This window comes from Pygocentrus nattereri, chromosome 21, assembly GCF_015220715.1.
Source record: "Pygocentrus nattereri isolate fPygNat1 chromosome 21, fPygNat1.pri, whole genome shotgun sequence".
NCBI lineage: Eukaryota > Metazoa > Chordata > Actinopteri > Characiformes > Serrasalmidae > Pygocentrus > Pygocentrus nattereri.
Genome location: NC_051231.1, coordinates 26,067,163 through 26,092,203, shown reverse-complemented (window position 1 = coordinate 26,092,203; position 25,041 = coordinate 26,067,163). Strand labels below are relative to the sequence as shown.

The 25,041-nt window shown below is 39.3% G+C and overlaps 1 protein-coding gene across 2 annotated transcripts in view; it reads right to left on the bottom strand.

The window, feature by feature from the left end:
• Positions 1-797: 797 nt before the first annotated feature.
• The window catches only part of fhit (fragile histidine triad diadenosine triphosphatase), a 476,955-nt gene continuing 452,711 nt past the window's right edge, over positions 798-25,041 (bottom strand). For both annotated transcript variants that reach the window (XM_037532128.1, XM_017710626.2), the window contains 2 exons: positions 2,494-2,604; positions 798-1,084 (listed from right to left, as the gene is read on the bottom strand). In XM_037532128.1, the coding sequence (XP_037388025.1) occupies positions 2,503-2,604 (102 nt within the window). In that variant the 3' untranslated portion in view covers positions 798-1,084; positions 2,494-2,502. The remainder of the gene's footprint in view (positions 1,085-2,493; positions 2,605-25,041) is intronic.

Genomic DNA, 25,041 nt, shown 5'->3' with positions numbered 1-25,041 from the left:
TATTACACTGCTAGCTGCGAGATAATACTGATGTAATCATGCCAGACAGCCAAAAAGCTAACTAGATCAGTGACTATTAAAGCCAGGCTTTCAGTTTGCTTCACAAACTCTGTCAAAAACACGACAAAAACACCCCTGAGATAGTTGCTCTAGCACCCCTATGGGATTCACGTACTATATTAGCGCTAAGCTAACAGTACCTCACAGGAACATTTTTGGCGACTCTCGATTATTATGTATATTAGAAGCTTGTAAAGGTCTTTCATGTTTTATTTGAAGCTTGAAAGCGGCATATTACAATACATTTTACCTCACAGCAGTTTGAAGTGACTTTAATAAAGTGCCCTGAGGAAGATTTTCTGCTATTTCCCATTTCTGACAACTGACGGAAATTCATCACAGTCAGTGATGTATCTAACTTCCAGGAGACTAATTGTCTATTCCACCGTCAGTTACTAATCATGTTAGTTGTTAATCTGATGGATTAGGCCTTCAATCCAGTTTCTGAAGCTGAACCCATATCTGCATCTACCAAGATGGTGTATAATTTACCATTCAGCGTTTCAAGAATTTTATCCTTTTCCCCAACTATCTTCCCACTGAAATAAAAGTACTATGATGCTTGCAGGGATCTTGACTACATTGCAGACATATATATTTTTTATCTCATAACAAAAAACACTAGCATGTCATGAGGCTTCCCCTCCAAACTGTACTTTTAAGGCATTTTTAAGTGAATATATAATTTTCATTCAAAAACTAATAAAACGAAAAAGAGTGCAATTACACACTTTGTTGCAGTAAAATTCAGCTTTATTATTATAGCAAATAAGCCTTGTGATGGACTGGCGACCTGTCCAGGGTGTTTCCTGCCTTTCATCCAGTGACTGCTGGGATAGGCTCCAGAATCCCCTGTGACCCAGGAGGATAAGTAGCTTAGATAATGTGTGTGTGTGTGTGTGTGTGTGTGTGTGTGTGTGTGTGTGTGTGTGTGTGTGTGTGAGTGTGAGTGTGTGTGTTATTGCAAATAAAAAGTTGATGCCAAATCTTCATGTAAAATCACCATAGCTTTTCTTTAGCTGATCTGTTGGGGGGAAAAATGTTACCAATTAACAGCTATTATTGTTAAAGATTTATATTAGAAACATGCATGCATATCAAATCTACACTCACTGGGCACTTTATTAGGTACATCTACCTTGTTTCTACACTCATTATATCATCTCCGCTTACAATATAGAAGCATTTAGTAGTTCTGCAATTACAGACTGTAGTCCATCTGTTTCTTTGCATACTTTGTTGTCCCAACTTTACCCTGTTCATCAATGGTACAGGACCCCCACCAGACCACCACGAAGCAGGTGTTATTTGGGCAGCAGATCATCCTCAGTACTGCAGTGACACTGATGCGGTGGTGGTATGTTTTTGTGTTTTGCGCTGGTACAAGTGGATCAGACACCACAGTGCTTTAAACACTGTGTCCACTTACTGTCAATTCTATTAGATACACTCTATTAGATACTTGTTGGTCCACCTTGTAGATGTAAAATCAGAGACAGTAGCTCATCTGTTGCGGCATTTTTTATGTTAGTCATTGCTAGTCCCTCAATCCATGGTCAAAGCACCTGTGGGAGTCCTGGCAATTGATAAATTGGGTAAAGGCAAGATAAAGTATGCAGAGAAACAGATGAGCTACAGTCTGCAATTGTAGAACTACAAAGTGTATCTATATGGTAAGCAGAGTTTATAAAATGGACACTGAGTCGTAAAGGTGGATGACTTCAAATATCTTGCGTCAACCATCCAGAGCAATGGACAGTGCAAAAAAGAGGTGAGGAAGAGGGTGCAGGCAGGATGGAGTGGGTGGAGACAGATGTCAGGGCTGATGTGTGACAGAAGGATAGCAGCAAGAGTGAAAGGGAAGGTTTACAAGACAGTAGTGCATCCTGCTATGATGTATGGTTTGGAGACTGTGGCTCTGTCTAAAAGACAGGAGGCTGAGCTGGAGGTGGCGGAGATGAAGATGCTGAGATTTTCGTTGGGAGTGACAAGGCTGGACAAGATTAGAAATGAGCAGATCAGAGGGACAGTGAAGGTAGAGCAGTTTGGAGATAAAGCCAGAGAGGCCAGGTTGAGATGGTTTGGACATGTGTTGAGGAGGAATTGTGGATATATTGGGCAAAGAATGTTGGAGATGGAGCTGCCGGGTAGAAGGAGAAGAGGTAGACCTCAGAGGAGGTTTATGGATGTAGCGAAGGTGGACATGGAGATGGTTGATGTGAAAGTAGAGGAGGCAGTGGATAGGGCAAGATGGAGGCAGATGATCCGCTGTGGCGACCCCTAAAGGGAGCAGCCGAAAGAAGAAGAAGTGTAGATACAAGTTAGATGTACCTAATAAAATGCTCAGTTAGTGTAAATGGCAATAACAAACAAACATGCTTTGTCACTGCCAGTTTGTCATTGCCAGTTTTTATATATTATAGACGTCTTTACCAGAGGAAGTTAACTAAAGAGCCCCCTCAGCTCTGTCGCTTCTTTCGCCATCTCTTCCTCCGATCTCCATTTGGAGGGAACGTCTTCGGAGTCTTTGTCGTGTTTCTGGAGCTAAACAGAAGTAAAAAACATCCATATTACATAACATGTCCTCTGTTGTTCAGATAAGAAAGACAGAAAACACTTCCAGAAAGTGACAGTAAGTAGTGCAGTAAATGATAGCAAGCACTCTCCATTGCTGGCCTTGGGACAAATACAAGTAGATAAGACAAGATTGCTAGCAGTTTCTTCACTGTTGGAGTCTCACTGTTTGAAAATTATTGAAAAAAAACACTGAGAAGCGGAAGGTAAAAGAATGGTCTACTGAAAAATCAAATTAAGACAATTTCCTCCTGACTTCAAATGCAGTTCATCAGCCAAGACACCATCCGCCGGGTTGGGTGTCTGAAGTTTTTAGTGGCTTTAGTTTTGCAGTTGAGCTACAAAAGCTAATATCACAGAAGACTTCTGTCCTCCAAAAACTCTTTGAGTCAAGTCAAGTCTCTGATCTTCAATTCATTCAGTTATCAAACATTCCAGCATCATGACAACTGCCAGTAATGGTAAAATGATACTGTTAGATTACTGAACTAAAACTGTGATGACAGCATATGATATCCATTATGACATGTGGCATGGTTGTGTCACTATGATGTAGCAGGTTCAAGTAAAGCAGCTACAGTAGGCTAACTAATGTGAACCCCTACTAAAAACCTCTCATAGATCAATGACAGGTTGTTACTCCAACAACTTGAAATGGCTGGTTAGTCTGTACACTAAGTATCCAGTGGTTCCATATAGCACAAAAAGGGGTTCTTCTATCATTACAAGCTTGACATAATAACAATAGTAGAACCTTTTTGGTGCTATATAGAATCATGTACAACACTCTACCAATCTGAAGAACCATTTCACTATCCAGATAAGCTACTGAGCCAGAAACAGTTCTATTTAGAACTCAGGGTTCAAAATAGATCAACTGCCTTTAGCAAAGAACCAAAGAGTGCTAGCATTCAAGAAAAGCGCCAACTGACCATTTGCAAATAACATTGAGGGCCGTCATCTCAAAGGATCTGATGTGAGAACCAAATCACATTTGCCTGCAACCCCAAAGCCCACATCTTGGCCAAAATATGGGCTAAAATAAGGGGAAAATTGTGTAAATTTGATTTTTCAGTAAGAAGTAAACTGTTTATTTAACCCTTAAATGGCTAGGGCCCACTGGGAGGCCCAAAGTTTAATACACATTTCTATAATCTAATAATAGTTCAGCCAGTTTCCATTGAAGTCCCAGTATTACTGAAAAATAAGCATTAGTACACAATGAGACTGGGATTTTAAGGGGTTCAGATAGGTAAGGAGGTATATTACTATCCAAAATACAGTCACTAGCAAGCCAGAAAACAAGTGCTTTTTACAACAAGTGTTGTCACATAGCAGCTTTAGAGAAAAATCTGGGTCCAAACCCCTATGAGCATCGCCAACGGCAACCGTGTTAAGGAAAACCTCCCTAAGAACAGGAGGAAGAAACCTTGAGTGGATGAGAGGAACCAAGACTCAAAAGGGGAACCCATCCTTCTCTGGTTGACACTGGATAGCAAACAGCATTAGTATAAAGTGTTATACTACAAAACGGGGAAAACAGGAGGAGCAATGGTTAATTAGATTAGTTTGAACATTAGTTCATGCAGCTGCAGCAGCAGCATCAGGAGGGTCAGTTCATGAAGGTGAGGTTTGCACAGCGTTGTACAGCAGGAAGCTCAAAGGTGGTCGAGCCGGTCCAGAAACCAGTCACTAGTCACGTCAAGCATTCTAGATGGCAGTTTTGTTATAACTTCATTCTTGACCTTTTATAGTTTTCTCAGTTATGATGAAATGGAATCATTTCTGTCGTGGATACATCTAACATGTCTTGGTAACACTAGAGACTTCATCACAGATGCATAAGCATTGAATAATATTTGAATAAAGCACTAAATTTGAATTTCTGAACAGTTTATGCCAGGAATTGCAGTAATACCGCTGCCTTATGAGTGCCATTGCTTTGAGATGATGCTATATAAAAGTGTAATGAACATATTTCATTTTCTGCCGTTGGCAAATTTTCAAATACTGCTTTATAAATACGTAATTCAATGTCTCTATGAAGGTAGCCTTCAAATGAAGTGTTCCCAGCCTCTCAATATTTCTGTTAAGAGAAATGTTATGTTTTAATATTTAATCATTTAAAAATGATTTCAAATCTGCAGGTACACTGAACAAAATATTACTAAAATCAGAATATTCTGAATTAGTAGTATGCATTCTGCACATGTTCTTAGGCTGGAACGTTTGTTTATCTGTAACCATTTATATTTTCAGTCACCTTATATATAAGCTTCAGTTCAGTTTTTCAATACATATGTATTGCTGCTGTTTCATTTTACTGTTAAAATATAAAAATGTTAGAATAACATCAGTTATATCCAATACAGTGCATGTAGCCAATGTCTTAATGCATAATGCACAAAATAGATGTTGTTCCCTTAAATATACGAGAGGTAGAGTAAGTAAACAAGCAAAGGACAAGAACTAACTTATGATAACATCCTACAATTTGCTAACCAGTTTGATTTGGTTTAGTTTGGATAACAAAGCTAGACAGTTGAGTTTTGTTGCAATGTAATAATGTTATACCCTGTATTTCATATGTACACTCTTAAACATAAAGGTTCCTAAATGAGTCTTGGCTTAGTCATACTGGTACAGCATGCAATGGGTAGTCCACTCTCATGTTTGTACACTACATTTTTCCTTTTGACTCATTCCTTAAAAAGACAGGATATAACTAAAGGTTCCTAAACGGCTCTTGGCTTGGAAGTATTGATACAGAACCTTTAAAATGGCTTCTTGAAACCTTAAATAAGGTTTGTGATCTCATTTCTTTAAAGAACTATCCACTGAAAGGCTGGTTCTTCTACAACATTCACTTCAAAGAACCCTTCCTATTTAAGAGAAGTGAAGATGTTTCATCCAAATCCTCAAGTGTGAAAAAGGACATGTTTGCTTTCCTTCTTCATCCAAGAAACATTCCCAGCAACAACTTCATTTCTGGTAGGGAGGTTTCTGCTCCAGTGGGCATTGTTTCATGTTTGTTTTCATGTGCGGGATCCAAAAACGGAGTTGTTTGAAAGCTAACAAGCGTCTCCACACACAGAAGAAGATAGGAAAATATGTTGCGAGGCGGGCAGTCCGAGTTAGTCACTCTCTGCTAGTCTCAAAGCTTCACACAAACACTGCTGCTTTGTTTCCACCGAAACCATCACGCGGAGTTAAAATCTCCACCGCTTACCCTAAAGGACATCTCCGTGAGATTCAGAAGATGACATTTGTGGTGGGGGGAGCGTTTTGGATGGGGGTGGGCTGTAGTTAGCGATTTATTCTCTAAGCCAGTAAACCTGAACTGAAAAGAAGTCTGCTGACTTTAGATGATTGCATGAGACACATCAAGAAGAGCAAATGTGCGTCAGTATCAGATTTCGCTCTAAGCGCACGACCGGAGGAGGGCAAGTTCCTGGAAAAAGAGAGTGCTGCCGCAAGCTAAGCAGTCCAAAAGGAATAAAAATAAAGCCTGATGTCGACTTGAATTTGCCGAGGGATGACCTAATGAAGAGGCTGTCATATTGCAACAGTATTATATTTAGACCACTTTTGTTACAAAGGAAGAAATCATAGCTTCTGACAACACCGGCTACATCGTTTAAAGACCCAATCACGAACATCAGTTCCTCTCTCAGGCTTCTGAAGTTAGCTTTGGCAATGCTTTTCATGTTTCCCATTGCAAATGAACAGCAAAAGTGAGATGTTTTTCTTTGTTCTGAACATATCTCACCCCGGTCATTATTTAAATGATTTAAATCCCTAGAAGGCCTGTTTTAATGATGCATATAGATTGAGTAAGCTAACACTGATCCATTTAAAAGCCATCTCTTCACAGGGCTTTAACCATCCAAGTTTTGATAATGACATACCATTTGCTGCTAGGACAAGCTAACACACCACTTTGGCTATAAACACTGTCATTGGAAGCCTCAAGGCTGATGCTTAAGCATTAGGAAGAAACCAGTAAGTTAGACTGGCTAGTTGTAGTTGCTTTAATTGACAAAAGTACTTCTTGTGCACAAGCAAGTCCAAACAGTCTCTTTGCCAAATGTAGCCGATCATCCTAGACGTGTTTGTTTTTAGGCTAATATGGCTGACAAGTAATAGAAGCTTATCGCTCTTGTTGGACGAAAATTTTGTATCTCCACTTTTGTTGTTTTTCAGCTTTTGGCATAGTTTGAAAATGACTTGCCATTTACATTGTGTATAAGTTTCATGCTGACACAGCCCAAAATGATTTGGAAGAAAGTCTGGCTCCATTGACTTACATTAAAATTAAAGTAGGTCTTTTTTCCTTCGCCTGTAAAGTTACCATTTTGGAGATAGGAGGTTTTCTTCCAGCAACAGTGCTGTATTTAATCCAATCAGCATTAGTGGAAACTTCCCATTTGCCTCAAACTCTATTGAGTTGTTACGTAGTCCAACAAACAAGACTTACTTATGTGGTTTCTGATACAATTACAACCATTAAGATTAAATGAGCCTTATTAGTCCTACAACAGGGAAATTTCACCTCCGCAATCTAACCCATCTGTGCAATGAAGCACCACACACACACTAGTGAAGACATACATTAGGGGGCAGTGAGCACACTTGCCTAGAGTGGTGGGCAGCCCTATCCGCAATGCCCAGGGAGCAGCTGGGGGTTCGGTGCCATGCGCAAGGGCACCTCAGTCACAAAGTGTCGGCTCAGAGGATCAAACCGGCGACTCCAGTCCGCGACGGCCCCAATATGTCATACAGTGTCACAAACCATATGTGATGATTTTCTAACACGGTGCTAACAATGCTAACCTCATGGCTATAAGCTTCCATTAACTTTTATCTATATTAGCCTCTTAGTGAAGCTAAGAAAGCCAAATCATTAGGGAAAAATGAAAGTCGAGCTCCATATCATGTTTCAAAATACATTTTAGCACAGAAAATATTATACAAACTGTAATCTGTTTGCTTTAATCTTCAAATAGCTTTCATCCTCACATGCATCACTACATGCTGTAAAAAGCTTTGATTGTATTACTGCAGAGTGAAAGAAATTAGATCAGAAAGAAGCGCTATGAAACGCTGACATTTAATGAAACTGAGAATCGATACTTGCCCTTTCAACTGAAACAAGCAAATTTGATATATGAGACATCACAGAATGTTGCTGCTTCATTATGACTGGTAAAGACAAGATGAATACAGCATCTTATCCTGCTGTGATGCTATGCACTAAAACTACAGATAAGAGTAAATCATTGGTTCTGATCACCACAATAGTGTATCTGTAGAGTTGGGTTAATAGTAGTACAGTTGTTATTAGAGATGCATTTGAACAGAGGGGTTTGTACGGACCCCTCCTAAAGTCACAACTTACTCCAAACATAGAGCATCTATTCTATATATGTATTTTCATTTCATTTAGACAGGTAGACCTAGTAGGCACTTAAGCTGAGTGTGTTAAGCATCTCCATTTTCATGCAAAACAGTAAGCAGAACAATAAATTATATTGTTTATTATATTTATTATATTTCTGCAGGACATATGTTGTTTTATACAATGAAGCTATAGGGAGCGTTCTCTGATCCACATTACAAAAACCAGACAGCCTTAGGGTCCACCTCTATATGGAAATCCATATCAATGCACACCACCTTGAAATAATTACTGTTCAAAAATGTTCAATAATATAAAACCAATTTGGTTTTAGATGAATGTAAAAAGTCATTCTGATCCTGTAAAAATGAACAGCTGACAAATAAATAAGACAATAACCATATATAATAACCATTGATGCGTTTAGAATGATGAGCAGACCTACAAAATCCTTTAAAGCTAGTAGTTAACAGCCGTCCTCCTTGAGATCTAATTTCCTGCAGAGTTTAGTTTCAACCTGCATCTAATATGTTGCTCTTCCCCATACTTAACACCAACGCATCTGATCCAGCCAATCGAGAACTTCAGAGGAAGACCATTAAAACTTCTTTTTAAATTTTATTCTGTATGCTTTATCTCATGCACATCTCTTTGTGAAAGTGTTTCTTCTATGTTCATGGTTTTGGCATCTCTATTTTTAAGATTGTACAGGGAGATTCACTCGAAAGAGGCCCTGAATATTCCGTATTAACTCTCGCTAGGACGAAGCAATCTGAATGAAACATTGTGCAATGTGTTCCTCAGTATATGGAGCTTCGAACAAGCTGGGATGCCCCTGCGTCAGAGCGATGAGGTAGGCGCCGGACAGCCACCGCGACATTTAACCTCTGTAATTCTTGCCAATACATTCAGGAACAGGGAACACCACGTCGCAATGTGTCAGGCAGGAAACGGAGACTCACTTCCATCATCATATGTAATGCAATCAATTACACATACTTCAATGTATGTGGTGCATTTACTTGGTTCAGATTGCTTCATCCTAACGGGAGTTACAAGAGAATATTCTGGGCCTCTTTTGAGCGAATCTCCCTGTAGATAATGATTCCAAAAAAACTTGTTCAAGACTCAAAACTAAATTCTTCATTGCCAGGCCAGCAGAGTTGGTAGGTATTTACCTTAGCGTGCTTATTTGAAGAGAAAGACAAAAGACACCATGACAGCACAACAAGCAAACAGACACCGACTGACATACAAACAAAACCGAAAAGTGACAGGTGCATTATTCCCGTCGCATTATTTGACAAGGTGCAGCTGTAGTGAGGCATTCGCTTGTTTCTGCACACTGTCTCCTTCTCTAATGGTGAGCTCTAGGAGGATCTTCAGTGAGAGACTCTTCTGCAAAGGGAGATCCCAGCTGTGCCCATGTGACCGCAGCAGCTGCTGTGTCTCTGTAGGCGGCAGGGCACAGGGAGAAGCACAAGCACGTGTCTCCAACACCAAGAGCTGTCCAGATGTCTAAACAGCCTTCTCCACACTGCTCTCCCTGAGGGTATCAGCAAAGCTCCACAGCCTGCTCCTCCCAACAGACACATCAGCACAGCTCCACAGATAGTGACAGAAACAGCTCCACATGCTGCACTGGGGGCATGGACCACTGAATGGTGGCCCAGTCTAGCTTGCATTCTCGCTATGAACGTGAGGGCTACCTACAAAAGGACTTCAAAACGCATGCATACACATTTAATAATCTAGTCATGAAGCAATATTAAATGTTTATAAACAGTGCTATGTTACAAACTCATGCCAGTATGAGATACTGCATTGTTCCCAAGTAAGGGGACTTATTAAGCATAGGCCTAGTTAAAAACACCATTTATCAGCTCTATGGCATATTTCCTTTCCCTCAGATGTAATATAATTGATCAATATTTTCCCATATGAATGAATATAGATCCAAATTTACATACAAAAATGCTGTACTTGGGTAAAACTAGAGGTCTTTATAACAGTAGAACCTTCCAATCTGTGCAAAGCAATTATTTGTATATTCTTTATGACAGCAGACCTGTAAACAGAGTTCATATCTCATGTCTGCAGCCACACAGGTCTCGTGTGGAAATTGTACTGTTGCACTTTGACTTAAGTAAACTCTTCAAGGGCTCTTCAGTAAAGAAAACGGTTCTATAAAGAACCGTGGACACTCAAAGGGCCCATTGCAGGATTAAAGCGTTTTCAATCATGAAATGGTTCTTCAGACTGATGGAGAATGTGCAGTAGACGGTTCTATATGAAAGCTTTTTGAAAATGGTTCTCTATAGCACCCAAAAGGTTCTTCTATCATTACAATGTCAAGCTTGTAAAAACAGAAAAAACCCTTGTGTATGCTATATAGAACCCTTTTCACAAAGGTTCTGTATAGAACCATCTATATATATATATATATATATATATATATATATACATGCATAATTTTCATCAATCAGAAGAACCAGTTCACAATGCAAGGAGGCCTTTAATCATGCCAAGTGCTCTTTGAGTGTCCACAGTTTTCTATACAGAACTATTTTCTTCACTAAAGAACCCCTGAAGAACCGTCATTCTTAAATGTTGGAAATATGTAGGCCTTCTTAACTTACAGTCCATTTCTTGGGAATGATGCTCCACAACAGCATAATAAGTGGAACAAACTAAACCTTAGTTTAAAGCCTCTCATGTCAACGTAATGTATTTACTTCATAAAGCATCTAAAGGCATCTTACAATGAAGCTGTTTATAGATATTTAGGTATTGCTTCATATCATATATCATGGCAACCCAACTAATAAATCAAAGCTGAACATCTTGGACAAAAAAACAGTCACTTTCAGTAACACCACCACCACATCGGTGTTACTGCAGTGCTGAGAATGATCCAGCACCCAAACAGTACCTGCTCTGTGAGGGTCCATGGGGGTACTGACCACTGAAGAACAGGGTAAAAGGGGGCTAACAAAGTATCAGAGAAACAGATGGACTACAGTCTGTAACTGTAGAACATCAAAATGCACCTATATAGTAAGTGGAGCTGATAAAATGGACAATGAGCGTAGAAACAAGGAGGTTGTCATAATGCTATGCCTGATCAGTGTATTAGATACATTGACTTGATTGAAGATCATTTCACTTGACAAGATCCCATTTTTTGCCATTTATAATGCATTTTTCTACTTTAATAGGCTGAAATTTCTACCTAATGATCCAGAGAGGCTTTATAATAATATACAATAATATATGTAATAATACATATTCACATGTGACACATTTACAGTATGTGGCAGGTGTGAATCTCTGAATTCTTTCCCTCACTTCAATTTATGTCTTCATTAGGAGCTACGTGCTAATGTAGAATGGGAGTGTATAATGGCTTGGGTGGCTGCTTCTTGACATTTAACATGGAACAGCAATAAAAGGCAACATATCTCTGTTAACCACCTGCCTCTTGAACTGCACATCTTGACTCGCTTTCAGCAATGTGTGAGCGTGACTCCAAAGGGCAGCATACAATTATGAAAGAATATAGGCTATTCAGAAAGTATTGAAGACAGTGTTCCTTTTTTCCCCTCCCCCATAGAGAAATAACTAGCATAATCTCTGGCTCAGTACAGTCCATCTGCTCGTCTATGAACGTTCAATACATTATGTTCCCGGACATTTTATAACAAGAAGCTAATAAGCTCTGAAACAGGGTCACCGTTAAAAAGAATATGCTCTCCATTGTGTTTTCGTTACTGTAGCTGCGATTCTGTCAAGTGAACTCAGCATCAATGAACATCTCAAACTCTAAAAAGTGAAAGTTTCAATTGTAGTGATGAGAAAAATGTTACCTTGGCTATAATCAGCCTTTGAGAAACTGTCACAGAGGCAAAAAAGAAAGTAAAATGAAGTTGATTTCCACTTTTAGTGTCATCAAGACGCTCTTATTTTCAAATTCAAAGCACTCCTGTACCACAATTTCTCTTTAGGTGACTTAAGATTAGATTAAGTGCCCCTTATTCATCCCACAATGGGGAAATTTCACCTCCGCAATTTAACCCATCCATGCAGTGAAACACCACATACACACTGGTGAATGCACACACACTCAGGGGCAGTGAGAACACTTGCCCGGAGCGGTGGGCAGCCCTATCCACAGTGCCCAGGGAACAGTTCGGGGTTAGGTGTCTTGCTCAAGGCCACCTCAGTCACGTACTCTCAGCTCAGGGGATCGATCCAGCGACCTTCTGGCTGCAAGGCTGGTTCCCTAACCTCCAGCCTACGACTGCCCCAATCAAGAGTTCCCCCAGGTGACATGGCGTTATAATGAAGATAAGAGGGGAACACTTTCTTTGCAAGCTACCTACATAAGTGCTTCATAGCACTGAAAAACGTATTTTTGAAGCAATATTGAAGCATTAATGACTGGCTTATGCTAGTAAAATGTTCTATGATGTAAATGACACTGGATTGACATAAGGAACCTTAAATGATGGACAGTTGTTCCATTTATAATGAAATTATGACGTGTCATTCCCAAGTAATAGAACTTAGAAGGAAGATTCAGTTTAGGTATATAAATATATCCTGCATAGTTCTACATGAGTTAAAGTACAAAACTTGTGTCAATACAATTCCAGTTCCTTCAACTGATGGCATCTTGTGATTGCTGCCATAAACTCTTCATTAATATTCAGGTATTGCTTTATAAATATGTTATTCAGGGCTTATGCATGTATAATGATATCCTTATGCTGGCAGCTTTTGAATAAAGTGCTACTGCTATGCTATGAAAACATATTGTAGATGTTGAACACACCTTAACAATTCCCAAGGGCATGGGTGGTAATGCTACTGGACAATCCATTTGATATTAGGCATCAAACACGTACATTTAACTACATATTGCTGCTTTTTAAGCTCTGGAATGACTACACTTCCAATGCTATTCTTACAGGAAAGTAAGTTATAGTGGCATGTAATCCCCATTATTAGCATGCTCAGACTGGAGAGGGAAAAGGGCTGAGAAATCCGATGCGCATACAGAATATCATATCATAAACACTGTATAATGACAGCAGTTATCTACACAGGAAAGCTTTGGCCAAACGTGAATGTAACCCTTAAAAACATAAAATGTCTTGAAGCATCATCAGTTGTTCAAAGCACATTGTCTATATTGTTATCAAACTCTATTGCTTTCATAATGTAGCTGTTTTGTTGGGACGTATTTACTGCCACACATAACAAATAACAATGACATAAAACAGATCCACTACTGCTGTCATATGATGCAAACTGAACGTGGCAGGCAAAAAAAAGTTCAGGCATGAGAAACAGCAGCGCTCTGTGATAAGTCTGGTGTTTTAAAGCCCTTTTATACATTTACAGACATAACCAAACTGTGCCTCCCCTCCAGGGACACTTTAAGTTACACAAATGCTTTGCAGAGCAGCATATAAAGCATTTAGAGTTCATCAGAAAGGGCTCAATTAATTTTGAGACAAAGTGGGCAGGGACTCGAGCCCCTGCAGCCCACTCTGTGCACACCAGTGATCTCCATGTGCATCCTAGGTCGGCATGATGCAGATAAACAATATATTGTGATACTTGTGCAACTTATATACTGCGACTGTCATATATATATATATATATATATATATATATATATATATATATATATATATATATATATCACTTGTCAGAACAAAACGTCACATCTCCATTTTTGTCATTTTTCAGGTTTTGGCATAATATGAAAATGCCCATCATTCTTTAGACTGTCTGCAAATTTGATGATGAACGGATCAAAATAAATGGAGCAAAATGACTTGGGAAAACTTCTGGTTCCATTGACTTACATTAAAAGTAGAGTATGTTTTTTCCTTCTCCTGTAAAGTTACTATTTTGAAGATAAAACAAAAGCAGGCCTACTAATGGAATAATAACTCACTTTGTTACATTCATAAGGCTACATGACACCTACATAAGCCTGCATTACAACTGACATAAACCTATATGAACACTTATGGCTTTTCCAAGAAGTGTCCGTTGTCATAAAGGCTGATGTGGCTTCACCTCAGCTAGTGTCATGACATCTGATACTTGTTGGAATAAACCTTTATAACTTTCTATATAGGTTAATGTCAGTTATCATAAAATTGGTGACTTGGTACCAAAAAGCTATTGAATTTTGATACCCAGGCCTACTTATTATTGGTGTGTATTTATTTATTTGGTAACACTTTATTGTAGGGTTCTTTTCATAACTTACATAAGCTTGTCATGACGACTGGCATAACCCTACATACATGTTTATAAACATTAATTCCAATAGGCATCATCTGTCATAAAAGCTACTTTAGCTAACTTTGATCAAAGTTGACAAATGTAACCTTTATAGCAAATGACGCCTGCTGGAATAAGCATTTATAAACAGTTATGTAGGGTTATGTCAGTTGTCTTAAGCTTATGTAGACATCATGTAGCATCATGAACAGTACCCTAAAGTAAAGTATTACCATTTATTTTTATACCATTTGAAAACACCAGCTATCCATTACATTGTGTGAATAATTCATGACAAATAGACCAGTGGCCATGGTGTATGTATATCAACGTTAAGAACATTTTACAATGTCAATACGGTGCAGCCCCAAACACGGCAATAAAGATGGACTGGATATTCCACTGAATGGCTTATGACCAAATTTGTTCAGTGTGCCAATATGTCACTCAGAATCAAGTGTAATGATAGTGTATGTCAACATCCGTATGTTATTTTACCAAACCTGTCTTAAAAGAAGGGCTGTGATGGCATACGCATGGCTGGCAGCTTCTCTGCTAATGGTTCCTTTCTCCTTTCAGAGGCTAGCTGACACCAGGTGCCACACACAAGTCCCTGGCTGCCTACTCCTTCTTAAATGGTCACTGCACACTGACATAACTGTCTGGTAGCATCCAGGCTGAAAGGGAGGAGGGGGATTTTCTGAACAGATTGCTGCCACACGTTAGCTCCTGTCTCCCGCTAAGACAGAGGCCATCCTGATGGCATGTAAATACATTTCAACAGCTGGTACAGTAATTACTCAGTAAAAATAATATTCCCCAGACTGTCAAAACGAAGTGCCTCAGATGACAGCCTGTCAAAGCACGCCTGTGTTTTCCGAATGGCTGATGAGGCTCGAGAGAAATCATGATGCTGGTTCAAATCGGAGGCAGGGAGAGAAAAGAATGCCCCCGATGGACAAATACACAGTCCAGCCTGACACATGACTGCGCCACTGGGATATTTTTAAATCAAAAACTTTTCCAGTAAAAAAAAAGTTCCTCGGATAGAAAACCTAACACTGGATGTTAATGTTAAGCTGGCTGGTAAACTGAAATCTGTCCGTTTTTAGACCAAATGTTATTTAGCTACCCTCCCAGAATCAATGCACTACTTCAAATCATCTATAGTTTTTTTTTTTTTCTTCATTCTTCATTATTCAACCATGTGATCCTGCCTCCAACTTCACAATATACTGTGGTAGCTGGGTGCCACCTAGGTGAGGCGCTGCTGGTGCTCTAATGCAGCACTGCTTCTACTGTGCTAGCAGAGATTTACAAACACAACATGAAAAGTAGAATCCCAGGCTCGGCCAATCATATCAGACCTAGTAAGTTAAACTAGTCATATTAGTCCTCGGGGAGAGTCTCTGGTTTTATTCGCTCTGCATAGTAATGTGAGTCAGCAACCACTGGAGCTTTAGACAGGATAAAGAGGATTTTGGCTAAAATTCACTAAAATAAACATTAGACCTTCTTTAAAGTCTGTCATGTACAGAATAAACCAGTAAAAAAATACAATATGCATTTGTAGCAAATTATATTCAGTATAGTTATACCTGGTTCCTTGTTATCTAGCTAACTTTGGCTTTTTGTGAGACAAAGAAAAGTGATTAGGCAAACACTACATTAGCTAGCTGGCTGGTAAGCCAACTAGTTTAAGAATTTGAAGAAACTGCTTGATAGTTTATAGACAGAAATTATTGACATTATTGATGTCAATAATTTTATTTTCTTTGTTTTTATACTTCTCTTCAGTATTTGACAGCAGTATTTGGCATTGATTATTGTTTACAGTAAGTTAATGTCAGTGAAAAGGTCATATAGTGTTCATCATAACATCATAATGCAATTTTATAGATGGAGATTTTAAGCCATACTAACTCTGCACATAGTGCAAACTATGACGACACAAATCTACTGTGTGCCAATTTGACCAAATAGCTATTTTTGACCATTTTTCTGGCTCTTACTTCTCTAAATACTCAAGATTAACAAACATTTAGAAGCCATTAAAAATTCTGAAGGGGGACCATGTACCTAGACCCCCCTAGTACAGGCTTAGCACACCTATCCATAAACCATCACCTGGATGATAATATTACTCAGAAAATAACTCAAAATACAAAATACGTCATTAACCCGACAAAAAATGCCTTATTTTAATTAACTTATTGTTAAGCCAAAATTATTTTTTTGAGTCGTAACATCCCCTCAGCTGTTAAACTGGAACTATTCATCCTAATTCCAACTCATTCAATTCCAACTCCAACTCCACCACACTAGCTGTTAAGCCAAAACAGTGCATGCTCATGCTAACCCAAATGCTACCAATAACCCTAAACATAATTTTCAGACTATTCATGCTAACATTACCCCATATTTTAAGACTACACTTAAAACATCATCTTCAAACTAACTGTTAACCAAAACTATTCATGCAAACTTTACCCCAAAACCAAAAACAAAGCCTAAAATTTGTCTCTAAACTGGCAGTAAAGGCAAAACCATTAATGCTAACATTACCCTAAAAATAAAGATTAACCCCAAACTCACTAGTCAAATTCAAAACTATTTATTACAGAATTGCCCAAAAACCAAGACGCAAAGATTCCAAAAGCAAATGCTAAGTTACATTTCTTAACTTGAAATTTCTTAACTTGAACCATAAACTTAATCTCCAAACTCACTGTACGTCAAAACCATTAATGCTAACATTGTCCTAAAAGTAAACTTAATCTCCAAACTCACTGTTTAAAATAAAAAAAACATTTATGACAGAATAATCCCAAAACCAAAGACCCAAAGATTCTAAAACCAAACCAAAGATTCCAGATTGAGTGTTACGAACTATTCATGCTAGAACTTAAGAGCTAATGCTTTCTCTAAACATCATCTCCATATGGAAAAAACAAACATTACACAAGACATAGCTTAACCCCCCAAATCTAAGACTGTAAACTTAATCTCCAAATTGGCTACTAAGTTGAAATCATATATTCTAAAACTAAACTTCTCATGAAAGTGGCTATTAAGCTGAAACCATCTGTGGAAATACTAGCCCAAAAGTGATGTCCAAATAACCCTAAAGTCAATCTCCAAACTTGGAGTTAAGCCAGAAATATGTATTTAATCTAAACCTACAGCTCAGTAGACCCCAAAACCCCCAATTTCCACAAAAGATAATGTTAACATTATCTCAACTATTAGAAAAAGATTTCCCTCTGTTGTATCTCACCACTCTCTGGAAAACTTACAGAATCCTTGGGTCACCTCTATTAATCACTTTTACATTGCCTTACAGTTGCCCTTATAAAGTCATCCTATAAAGTCTTATACCTGACCTTATAATGCATTTCAATGCGCATAAGGCATTATATAAAAAAATAATAGAGATTGCATTTCAGTGGTGTCACACTTAGCCAGCATCTGGCAGGATGCCATGGATGATCTCATAATTATATTACTGACCTTTGAGCCACAACAATATTGTATATTAATCATGCTGCAATCTACTTTGGGCACATCATTTGGCATCCATTGACGTAAAACATGTCTATGTTCATCTATTCACCTGCACACAAAAAGGACATGCTAGGGCATTCATGCATTGATATGATTTGTCTGAGATGGCTAAGAAGAAACCCTTCTACAAAGTCAGGCCAGGGAAATAATATCCTGCACTAAGAGACATTGGACTTGATTAACCCAATGTAACCCCATCTTCTACTAAAGTGGCACAGCCCACTGGGGGTCACGGCCCCTCCCAAGTCAGATAGGACATGCTGGTATTAAGCAGTGACCCTTGGGGTGAGCAGCTGTAATGGTCCCCTAGCTGCCCTCTGCTAAGTGTCTTGGAGATAACAGCAACAGAGTCAGTCTGTTCTGGTCTCAGACACGGTGTTAATCACGAACACCTGAATGTCTTTGCATAAGTAAGATGCATAACAAGGGTGGAACTCGACTGGTCATTAAGGCCTGGTGGCTGACAATGCCAGTCCCTGTGCTTTCGGCTGACCAGCAGATATCTTCACTGTCATAAAAAAAAATTTTTATGGGGACCTGAAAGGTAAAGCAAAATAACTGATTTTAGTCGTATCCAATTCCACCCACTAGCCAGGTCTCACACTCAAACAATGATACCAAGGTGGGATGGTGAAGAACAGCATGTGTTTCCATTGAGTTGTGAAGCACCACCACAGCTTTTCAAACGGTCTCTAATATAATGTCATTGGACAACTCAACAAGCTTGGAGCAGAACATTTGCTGCCAATTCTGAAGGGATGTAGAGAAGTTTTCTGTTTTTCTGAAGAGGATTGTATATCACCACTGATTGTCTTGGTGTTCAATGCCCACTCTGAATGCATGCAATGAAAACTGGCTAAATCAAACATATGCAGATACGATGATTCGGTTTTGAATATAGTCAATGTTGGTGACAGACAATACTGGCGACAATTAAATGGTAGTTGGGCTGAGCCAAAGTCCAAAGACAAGTGTCAAGATCAGTCCAAGTGCACATACTATTGAAACAAAGACCAAGTACAAGCATTATTGAGTATAGAAGTTCCAATACAAAAACTCTTAAGTCCAAAGCATGTGCAAGTAAGAACATTATCAAGTGCAAGACAAGTTCAAATACATGTCCAAGTACATATGCTATCAAGACCAAGACAGGTCCAAGTACAAATACTATCAAGAACAAAAAATTCAAGTAAAAATACCATTGAGTCAAAGTGGCATCCCAAGGCCCATCCAAGTACAAATACTACTGAAACAAAGACAAGTCCCAGTACTAACACTACAAGACCAAAACAAGTTGAAGAACAAATATTAGTGAGCCCAAGACAAGTTCAAGTACAAATCCTCTCAAGTCTGAAACATGTCCAAGTAGGACAAGTTCAGGTACAAATATGATCATGTACAAGTCCAGGTACAAATATTACTTAGCCTAAAACAAGTCCAAGTACAAATATTGTTGGGTCTGACACATGTTCAAATACAAACACTTTCAAGTCCAAGACAAAACCAAGTACAAATATGATCAAGTCCAAGACAAGACCAAGTACAAATACAATCAAGTCCAAGACAAGACCCAGTACAAATATGATCAAGTCCAAGACAAGACCAAGTACAAATACAATCAGGTCCAAGACAAGACCCAGTACAAATATGATCAAGTCCCAGTACAAATACTATGAAGAGCAAGACAAAACCAAGTACAAATATCCAGTACAAATACTATCAAGAGCAAGACAAAACCAAGTACAAATATGATCAAGTCCAAGTCAAGACCAAGTACAAATACAATGAAGTCCAAGACAAGACCAACTACAAAAACAATCAAGTCCAAGACAAGACCCAGTACAAATACTATGAAGAGCAAGACAAAACCAAGTACAAATATGACCAAGTCCAAGACAAAACCAACTACAAATACAATCAAGCCCAAGACAAGACCCAGTAAAAATACTATCAAGACCAAGACAAGACCAAGTACAAATATCCAGTACAAATACTATGAAGAGCAAGACAAAACCAAGTACAAATATGACCATGTACAAGACAAAACCAACTACAAATACAAATACAATCAAGCCCAAGACAAGACCCAGTACAAATGCTCTCAAGTTTAAAACACGTCCAAGTAAGAATAAGCCCAAAACAAGTTCAAGCACAAATATGATCAAGTAAGTATGCATGTTGGGACTCATACAAGTTCAAATACAAACACTCTCAAGTCTAAGACAAGTCCAAGTACAATTGCAATCAAATTCAAGACCAGTAGAGGGAGAAATATTATTGGGTCTAATACAAGTCCATATACAAATACTATCAAGTCCAAGAAAATTCTGAGGACAAATACTATCAAGTCCAAGCACCCATACAATCAGACAAGTCCAAGTACATATTCTAGGGAGTCCACGACAAGTCCCAAGACTAGTCCACATACAGCTACTATTGAGGCCAAGTCTAATACAGTGCAAAAAGTCTATAACAGTAGAGGAGCATGGAAAGAGTAAGAACAACAGAAAAATCTACAATGTTCTGTACAGTTCTTAAGGGACACAGTGTTCCTTTAAGCATGTATTTTGCATACAAATATAGCAAACACCCCTGGACATTTCATTAAGATTTCACGAAGTGTTTTTTCCTCTCTTTCTTCTTCCATTATTTCTCCTTCATTAAACCAGAGTAAACACTAGCTAACAACAGCAGAGCTAGTGATTTGCTGAGAACAACAATAACTTGACAAAGAGAATTTATTATAACTTGTCTCACTGAATCAGGCTACAGACATGCTAACCCCCAGCATTAGAAGTTCTATTCTTAAGGAAGGAATGCTTTAAAACTTTTTTGCATGATTCTATCCCTTGACAAGTTTACAGATTACTCTGGGAATAATTAGTGACCCACAAGAAGGAAAGGGGAAGAAATACAGTACGGGGGAAAGAGCATATATTTTGAGAAAGGGGATGAAATGTTGAACTTTTTAGTCCAATTACATGCCATCAAACAGAATGTGAAAAGGCTCTGACCACTTCACTAATTCATGTCTGTTTCCACATTCTCCTTTTTGATGAAAGGCAGAAAGCTCCCATGATTAAATCGTCCTGCTCCATTAGCTGAATGATTAAAGCGGCGTGGCCCATTTGAAACACACTCACAGGCCACTATTATCATCATTGTAGTTATGTAAGTTATGATGACGATCTTCAGTGAAGTGCATCACATGAAGTGTGAGAAGACGCTGAAAGGCAAAACCAATGGTGTGGACTGATTTATACAGTAATTTTACAATAGGGTCAGTGTTCTCCCTGGATCTACCAGCTAGGCCAGTATGGATGTATTGGCTTCCATATGGTCAAGCTCATAATGATAGTAAAGGTACATTTCTGCAGACATTTGACCCTGAAATAAATATGACCATAGCATCTCTATACGCAACAGGAGGCTTAGGGGGTTAGACATAAGAGCTGGTTCTATTTGTTAGGGTTTTTTCAGTAATTGTGGTCAGGATAGGCAGCAGGGGTCAATACACAGGCAGGCGGGGTCAATACAGCCATGTCCATAGAGAGAAATTGAGCAACAGGCATGGTCAAAAATAGAAACTAACAGAAAACACCATAAATTAGCAAAGAAGAAAACTAGGAAAACAGGGGACATGAGGTCTAACTTGCACGATATAACCTATGCAGAACTTTGCAAGAGAACACCTCCACAAATGACTTAGGAATACAGTGATGATTCTGCAACAACACATAGTGGAAGTGAAGCCAATGGTTCTAGAGCGGCAAATGCAGGGCCTTTATGTGTGGAGGGCAAATATAGAAGGTTCTAGAGCATTTGGGACAGTGCCAGAAACCTCTAAAATAACCAAGATGGAACCAAAAACCTCTAAAGCAACTGAGGTGGAGAAGATTCCAGAACAACTTGAACAACTAGGACAGAGACAGAAGGTTCTAGAGTAACAAGGGCAAACAGAGGATTCTAAAGAGAGCATGATGGAGACAGAATATTCTAAAGCAAGAGAGGAGAGCAAAAAGGTTCTAGAGCAATGAGGACTATGCCAGACAGAGTTACAGCAACTATGAAACTAGGATGAGGGCAGAAAATTCTAGAGCAACTGGTGCAGAGAAAGAAGGTTCTTAAGCAATTAGGGTGAATCCAGAAGATTTCAGAGCAACTAAGGCAAAGTCAACAGGTTCTAGAGCAACTATCAAAACCAGAAAGGTTTCAGAGCAGCCATGTAGATCTAGAATGTTCCATAGCAATGAGGGCAGAGCCAGAAGATTCTAAAGTGACTAAGTCAAATTGAAGAGAAGGTTCTTAAGCAACTAGAGTGGGGCCAAAAAGTTTTGGAACAACTAGAGCAGTGCCAGTCACTTCTAGAGCAACTAGAGCAAACTAGAACAAGAACAGAAAATTGTAGAATAACTGAGGCAGAGCCAGAAGGCTCTTGAGTAACTAGGGTGAATCCAGAAGACCCCAGGCCAACTAAGGCATGGTTAAAACATTATAGAGCAACTACCAAAACCAGGATGGTTCTAGAGCAACCATGCGTTTTGTAGAATGTTTCAAAGCAATGAGGGCACAGCCAGAAGTTTCTAGCCCAACTATGTTAGAAGAGAAGGTTCTTAAACAACTTTTAAGAGAAGTAAGATTCTAGAGTAACTAGAGCAGTGCCAGTAGGTTCTAAAGCATCTAAGAACCTAGGATGAGGCCAGTATATTCTATAGCAACTACTAAAAAGGTTCAAAGGTTCTGCAGCAGGCTGCACAAACTCAGAGGGTTCTAGAACACCTATGTCGATTCAGCACATTCCAGAGTAATGAGGGCAGAACCTTAAGTAAAAGTCCTTGATAGTTTTACAGCAACTAAGGCAGAGCCAGAAGGTTCAAAATAAACTAAGGTGGAACATTCCAGAGACAAGACTACACTCTGACAACTTCCACGTGGAGACCATCTAAAATCATTCAAATGTACTTTACTTTCGAGAGAAAAAGAAACATTCCAAATGGGTATTGCAATGATGAAGACCTTTTGACATTGAGAGAAAAGCTCCAAACACTAATCTCACCTTCAAACACCTTCAAGCTGCTTCATGAAAGAACTTCACATCCTTAATGACTTCTCTTAGCAAGCTGTTTGTATGCATTCACATAAATTTGCAATTCTGTTGTTACTTCCCTACCTGTGAAAACCAGCACATGTATTTGAATGGTATTAATGGCATGAATCATAAACGAGGTGACTTAAAAACCCCATCAAGATTAATTACATTCTCACATATGCAAATCGATGCACTGAATTAGAGAGATGTTATGCCTCCCTGTCAGAGCATTCGCATCACAATTCATAAGGGACTGCAGAAAAAGTGCACACTTTACTGACATTTTCAGCACCTTGTTCGATGAAAAAGAAAGAGCAGGTCAGTAGCAGCCAAATAATTGAGTCTGATGGCTGTGCCTTTTTAATGCGAAAGAACATCAAAAAAGGGGGTTTAACGGGGAAGAGTAACTTGGAGCATATGGTTGCATTAGGAGTGGAAATCCGTTGACATATTGACGCTGACGGGAACAGGGGAAGAGACCTAACCTTTATCAAAGTGCTGACCTTCGTCTTTTTCGTCTTCCTCAGTCCTGCTCACCTCACCCTTACCCTGTCTGTCTCCAGCTCACTTCATAATCTCTCTCGGTAACAGTAATGATTTCCACCTCACAGCACTCTGTCACAAACTGTCATTTACCGTCTGAGTAAAGCCACCTATCAAAGGGACTGGATTAGGCGGACGGACAGACAACAAACATGGCCTAGCCGTGCCCTTTCCCTGGCTAGGTAGGGATCCTAGCTGCGTTTTTAAATCTTGCAGCCCTCGTTTCATTTATCGTCGCGGACGTTCTCCGCCATCCGCCGGTAATTAAAAGGCAGCATGAAAAAGGTTGGCACAAGAGGGAAGAGTGGGTTGTAATAAATAGCAAACTGGCTGTCATGGAGCTTGTGAAACGGACTCTGTTGTGACACAACAAAGAAGGCTGAGTGATGAGAAGGGGCTTTTTTCAGCAAATTCTTCATTTTTCGACAGATCGCTGATGGACAATGACAGAGGAGGCATTAGCAGTGATTGCAAAGTTTGGATTACACAAGAAAAACCGTAAAGGAAGATGAAAGAAGAAAGTAAGGAATGATGAAGCGGAGATTTTTTTGTTTTTTTGGCCGTCCTCACTGCTGCGACTGGTATGTGTTGGCTGGCAGCCAGATCTCCGGCAGATGAAGGGAGAAAGAGTATATATATGCGTGTGTCTTATTTGTCCCTGCACAGACCCACAGGCTGGTGACAGGGTCTCTCAGTGGACTTGTGGACAATCTGGTGCGTGTCACAACATCCAGCCACTTTCTCGCCCAGCGGAGACTAATTACTCAGCGTGACAACTCGTCTACCGCTTTGCGCTTTTTTCCTCCTTCCCTCCCCTACCTCCCTCTCTCTCTTTTGCATACCGGCACAGACAGCTTTAGTCTGAGATGTACTGAGGGAGTTAAAGACAATGCTTAAAAGGCGGGTTGTTTTTGCCTTGTTTCTTCTGTTGCTGCTACAGATGCTTAAAGGGATCCTCCAGCAATTGTCGACCTAATCTCTGTATCATATAATCAGTTACTAACCACAAATTTAAAGGTCTTCTCTATACTCAGAAAAAAACCTCTTGACACTCACTATAAAACACAATAGAAACCACTGGGCAGTTGCTTGATTCCAGGAATGAACCTTAGAAATACTATATAACAAAAATATGAAACTACAATGGTTGTACTTCAACCATACAGAAGGTTCTAGAATTTAGAGCAGGGTGAGAATGTTGTAGAACAACTAGTGCAGTGCCAGAATGTTCTAAAGCAAAGTAGGTCAGTTCTAGAATATTCCAGAGCAAAAGGTTCTTGAGCAACTGTAGTGAATCCAGGAAACTCTAAAGCAACTAAGCCAAAGTTAGACGGTTGTAGAGCACAGGTGTCCAATCTTCTCTGCAAAGGGCCAGTGTGGATGCAGGTTATCACTCCAGCAGAGCAGGAGATCACCTGCTGAAACATTTGAAGACTAAGACCTAGTGATTAAACAAGTGAAGTCAAGTGTGCTCCAGCTTGCTTTGAGTGAAAACCTCTAGCCACACTGG